Consider the following 5,000-nt stretch of genomic DNA (forward strand, 5'->3'; position numbering starts at 1 on the left):
GCATATGCACTGATGAGGGTGGCGAATCGTTCCTTTGCCAGGGGAATGCGCCACGTCATCAGCCTTTCATTGATGCCGATGGGGGATTCCGGAATGCGCTGCAGCAGTTTGGTCTTCACAGCAAAGCCGACTCCATGGTTACGGCGAGTGCCTTCGGGGACCCCCCTCCAGAAAAAGGTGTACCCAGCACCAACCTCTGACAGGGAATCCTCTCCATGTAGTCTAGTCTCGCTGAGAGCTGCAATGTCGATGTCGTATCTCGCGAGCTCCAGAGCCACCAGTGCTGTCCTGCGGTGGGGCCTGTCAGGAGTTCCAGTCAGGTCCAGCAGTGTTCGAACGTTCCATGATGCTATATTTAGCATATTTTTTACTTTAATTTTTCGACCGCGAGGGGGGATGCTCCGACGGTTGCGGTTTACCGTCCGGAGTATGGAGAGCAGACAATTTTTGGACCACCTTTTCTAGGTCCTTCCCCATCTCAGGGGTGAGCAGTGCGGGGCTGCTCAGTCGCAATGGAAGCTGCCGAAAGGACGCGCTGCTCCATCCCACAGTCCTAACGACCATCACTCCATTGCCGCCTGTGTGCATGGTTTGGCTAGACACTCCCAGCCACATCCTTGGCCTGTACCCACCGCCATTCCACAACGCCACAGGACTTTTAGGGGAGGGGGAGGGGAGGGGGGGGGGGCAAGAAAGCTTGTGCGTAGGTGAGGATTAAGGTGAGGGTGAGGGTGCACAGACCTCACTCCCACCATCTTCACTCCTACCAGATTGACCTCCAGTGGCATGAGAGAACCCATGACGACCTTCGTCTGGCAGGAGCTGCAGGGGGCTGCCGGTGGTCCGGTCAGTTGGACTCCGCCTGTGCCTGTCCCCAGGTGCAGGTTTGTCTTCGGGGTTTGCTCCCCTAGCCACTGTACCCTCCCGAGTTGACCCACGTGGCTGTGGGGTTGCCTTCTTCCGCCTTTCCAGCCGTTGTGGTGGTTCTCACACCCACCATCTTCCGCCTGTTCTGCCGTTGGGGTCTTCACTATTTACCCATAGTTGGGTCTATTTGCCCATAGCTGGGACAGTGGTTGACGGGCAGCAGGGCATTTCCACTCACCGATGGGCCTGCATGCCGCGTCTCTGGGGCCCACTGCTGCTCCGAGATCCCGTACAACTTAGCCTGGAGCCGCAAGGGACCAGTTACCATGTGTGCCACGAGGAGGCGTGTACGAGATCTTGGCGGTGGAGAGGCTATGTACCGGCTGAGGAGACTTACGCACTCGGCTCCTCTTTTCGCCCCTGATGACCAGGGGCTATCCGGTGGCAGTAGCTGAAAGCAGAAAGTAGCAAGCAGAAGCAGCAGCATGCAGCATGCACTAACTACAAGCACTAACACTCCAACACTACTGCACTGACGCATCACACGCCCTGTGTGTTAGCAAACACACACACACAAACACACACACACACACACACACACACACACACAGAGAGAAGGCTAACACTGCTAGCTGTAGGAACACACACACACACACACTGGTTTGCTAAAAACTTTCTAGAACTTTCTTGATGATGTCATATTACACACTGCAGGTCTAACCCCCTAACCCTCTGTGTGTGGCTTCATCAGTTGTTTGTGTCTTGTTCCTGATGTCATTTTGAAACTCTACTTAAAACTTGGTTACGATCAACCAAATACTTTGCAATTTTCCTCCGGTCTTAAGATTTTTTTCAGGAGTATTTTTTAACTGACCTTTGACCTTTGACCTCCAGTGTGCGACCTCTCTGTGCGTCTGTCGTCTCCCCTGGCGACGCCAACACTCCTCCCGGCAACCGGCGCCGTGGAAACCGCTCAGCCAATCAGAACCATGGCGATAGTCACCGAGCCGACCGAGGTACGTTACCTGGCTACCTGCTTGTTCCATTATATTGTAATTAAATTATTTGAATGTGATATCTTTAACCCATTGATGACGGCTGCTGCGCGATGCCACATTGCCTCTCCTGCCTGATGCTGCGTCGCGCAGCATTATTACTTTATCTAATTTTCATGGCATTCCCAGCATACAATGCACTGTCATTGGTTCAAATACACATGAGGTGGGTTTTGTTGATTTTTTAAGACCACGTGACCACCCAAAAAATGTGTGGTTTGCCGAAAATCACGCCAATCAAAAAAAAATAATAATAATAATAATAAAAAAAATACGCCAGCTGTGTCGGTGATAGTGTATTACAGAACAGTTAGTGGCATTCGAAGCGCAGAATCAAGGTCTACTATAGGCTGCTGACGAAAATCACACAACACATTGCATCTATTTATGAACAATATTTATGAATTTAGGCTATATTTTGCTGCTCCAACTCAAATTCAGCCCAGCCAGGCGATAGTTAAGTTTCAGTTTCGTTTTCATCTCCGTGGTTTACAGCCGTTTGGACCAGCTGATCGGCTCCCGACAGCAGGAGTCAGTCTGAGTTCCAGTTGTACTGGGAAGTCGGATTTATGGTGCCAGTGATAACTGAACTAAATAATAAAATAAAGCTATCTCCTCCTTCCTATATCTGTCTATCTTTATCTCTCCACTGCACACTCAGTCACTAATATCCATGCTAAAAGGAAGCAGGATTATAACCTCGTTTAGCACATTATTTTTAAATATTTTATATTATTTATTCTTTTTTTTTCTCCCCCATCTAATTTTGACGATTTTTAGAAAAATGTGTTGGTTTGTAAGCGCTAAGGGAGCATGTTTAAATAAAACCTGTGAACCTTAACTTTTAAATGTATTTTATTTCATGTGTCTATGTGCTACACAGGCTTAGATATTAAGGTTTTGGTAGACTTTACAATTCATACTATTTTTTCAGAAAACCCTGCATCCTAGATTGCCATAGTCATCAATGGGTTAAAGGTGCTCTGAGGGACTTTCAGTGTGTGTTCATTCTAGCGCCCCCTTTGAACAAAAGCGGTAGTGTTTTTACTAGGGGTGGGAAAAATAATCGATTTTCCGATTAATCGCGATTCTCTCGAACGATTCCGAATAGATTCATAAAAGTTAATAATCGATTTTTTTTTTTACTAGTATTTAATATTAGTATTTCCTGCGCCACTGCACATGCACGCCACACAAGTGCGAGTTGTTAAAAGTGGCGACAAAAGGGCAGAGAGCAGCAAACCCATATGACCTGCACTGGCTTTGTGTCTGTTTACGTTTTTGTATGAGAGCTGAATTCCAAGCCAAACTTTTTGCACAATGTGTTGAAATGACATAGAAAATAATAGATAATAGAATAGAAATCCTATAGAAACATGATTTACAAGAGTAGAAAGAAAATTAAAGTGAATCGGTTTAGTTTTTACATACTTCCATATTGTGTTGAAAGCTGCATTGATTATTGCACTGGTCATAGAAAGTCATATTTGTGACAAGAAAAGCTTTTTCTCAAATACAATATTAGAGAAGGCAATTCATCTGTTGATTGTATTTAATGATCATCACAAAAGTAGGAAGTGATTAGCAAACTCAGATGTGTATATAAATATACTTTTGAAAATCACACATAGGTATGTACGTAAAAAAAAATGGATCAAGATGCATTGAGAATCGATTTTGAATCGAATCTTTGACCTCGGAATCGGAATCGAATCGTGAGGTGCCAAGAGATTCCCACCCCTAGTTTTTACCACGCCAGCTGTTGTTCCTGGGTGAGCGTATACCCATGACAAAGGCATTAAGAAAAACTATATAAAAATAGCATTCTTTGCACTGATGGTCTCGTTTGCTGTTACATGTAATTTATGATCATCAGAGGAAAAATGAGACTGTTTCAGAAATATTTAAAAGTTCCTCATAGAGACTTTTTTTTTTTTAAGATTTCTTTTTTGTCATTTTTATGCTTTATTGATAGTGTAGAGACAGAGTTGAAATGGGGCAGAGAGGGGAGTGACATGCAGAGAACGACCGCGGGCTGGAATCGAACCCGGGTCCGCTGCTGGCCGAGGCCCATGGGGGGGGGGGGACGCCCTACCAACTGAGCTAAAGGCGCCCCCCCCCTCGTAGAGACTTTAAAATAAAAAATTGTTTACCATCACCTAGGTAACGGATCAGCTGGCCGGCGCTGATCGAAGTCGCAGCAGCTCAGTCACTTCCTGGGACAGTCACTATGGAAACGGCCCCGTCACCCCGGTAACCCCGAGCTCCGGCCGATACAGCGCTCCCATTGGCCGAGAGGAAATGAAACAGGAACTGGTCGTTAAGTCTATAAAAGTGAAGAAGAAGAAGAAGAGGCAGAGTAAGTAGAGAGACAGAGACACACACACACACACACACACACACACACACACAGAGACACACACACACACACACACACATAGACACACGTTTCATTTGCACAAAAAGTCTGGAATCGTTCAATTGACAAACGTTAACTCACTTGAAGGCGGGTGTCTGTTGAAGTTTAAAACTATTGGATCTGCCCAGTGCCACTCTGGATCTGCCAACCAATCGCATAACGTTTGGTCGCGACGTATGTCATGTGCCGGCTTCTGACTACAACTGAAACTGGCGCACGACCTCAACGTCATTGTTCTCAGCCACTCCCTCTGTTCACTGATTTGACTGGCAGAAAAAACCCGTGAATATACCGCAGACCCAGACTGACTACTGAAGGGAAATGAAAATTGAGCGGAAGTATGTAGGCGGGCGGTGCCAGAATAACAAAGAAATTTGTTTAACTCTGTATCTCCATTCTCACACACACACACACACACACACACACACACACACACACACACACACACACACACACACACACACACACACAGACACACACACACACACACACACACACACACACACACACACAGACACACACCCTCATTAACTCTCTGTATCTCCGTCCTCAGGCAGCAGCAGCGGGACCCGTCTGTCGGAGAGCAGTTGTAGTTCAGACGCCATGTTTGTAGTCCAGGACGGGAGCTGTAGCGACGCAGGAAGTGACATCACGTCTGT

At 46.6% G+C, this 5,000-nt stretch overlaps 1 protein-coding gene across 1 annotated transcript in view; it reads left to right on the top strand.

Moving 5' to 3' along the window:
• The window catches only part of tecpr2 (tectonin beta-propeller repeat containing 2), a gene marked incomplete at its 3' end in the record, with an annotated part of 38,465 nt that overhangs the window by 14,830 nt on the left and 18,635 nt on the right, over window positions 1-5,000 (top strand). Inside the window, exons 10-12 of the mRNA XM_080042168.1 lie at window positions 1,762-1,883; window positions 4,086-4,281; window positions 4,895-5,000. The exon at window positions 4,895-5,000 is cut by the window's right edge and continues 63 nt beyond it. Coding sequence (XP_079898294.1) covers window positions 1,762-1,883; window positions 4,086-4,281; window positions 4,895-5,000 — 424 coding nt within the window. The remainder of the gene's footprint in view (window positions 1-1,761; window positions 1,884-4,085; window positions 4,282-4,894) is intronic.

This window comes from Ammodytes marinus (assembly GCF_949987685.1).
Source record: "Ammodytes marinus genome assembly, chromosome: 15".
Taxonomy (NCBI): Eukaryota; Metazoa; Chordata; class Actinopteri; order Uranoscopiformes; family Ammodytidae; genus Ammodytes; species Ammodytes marinus.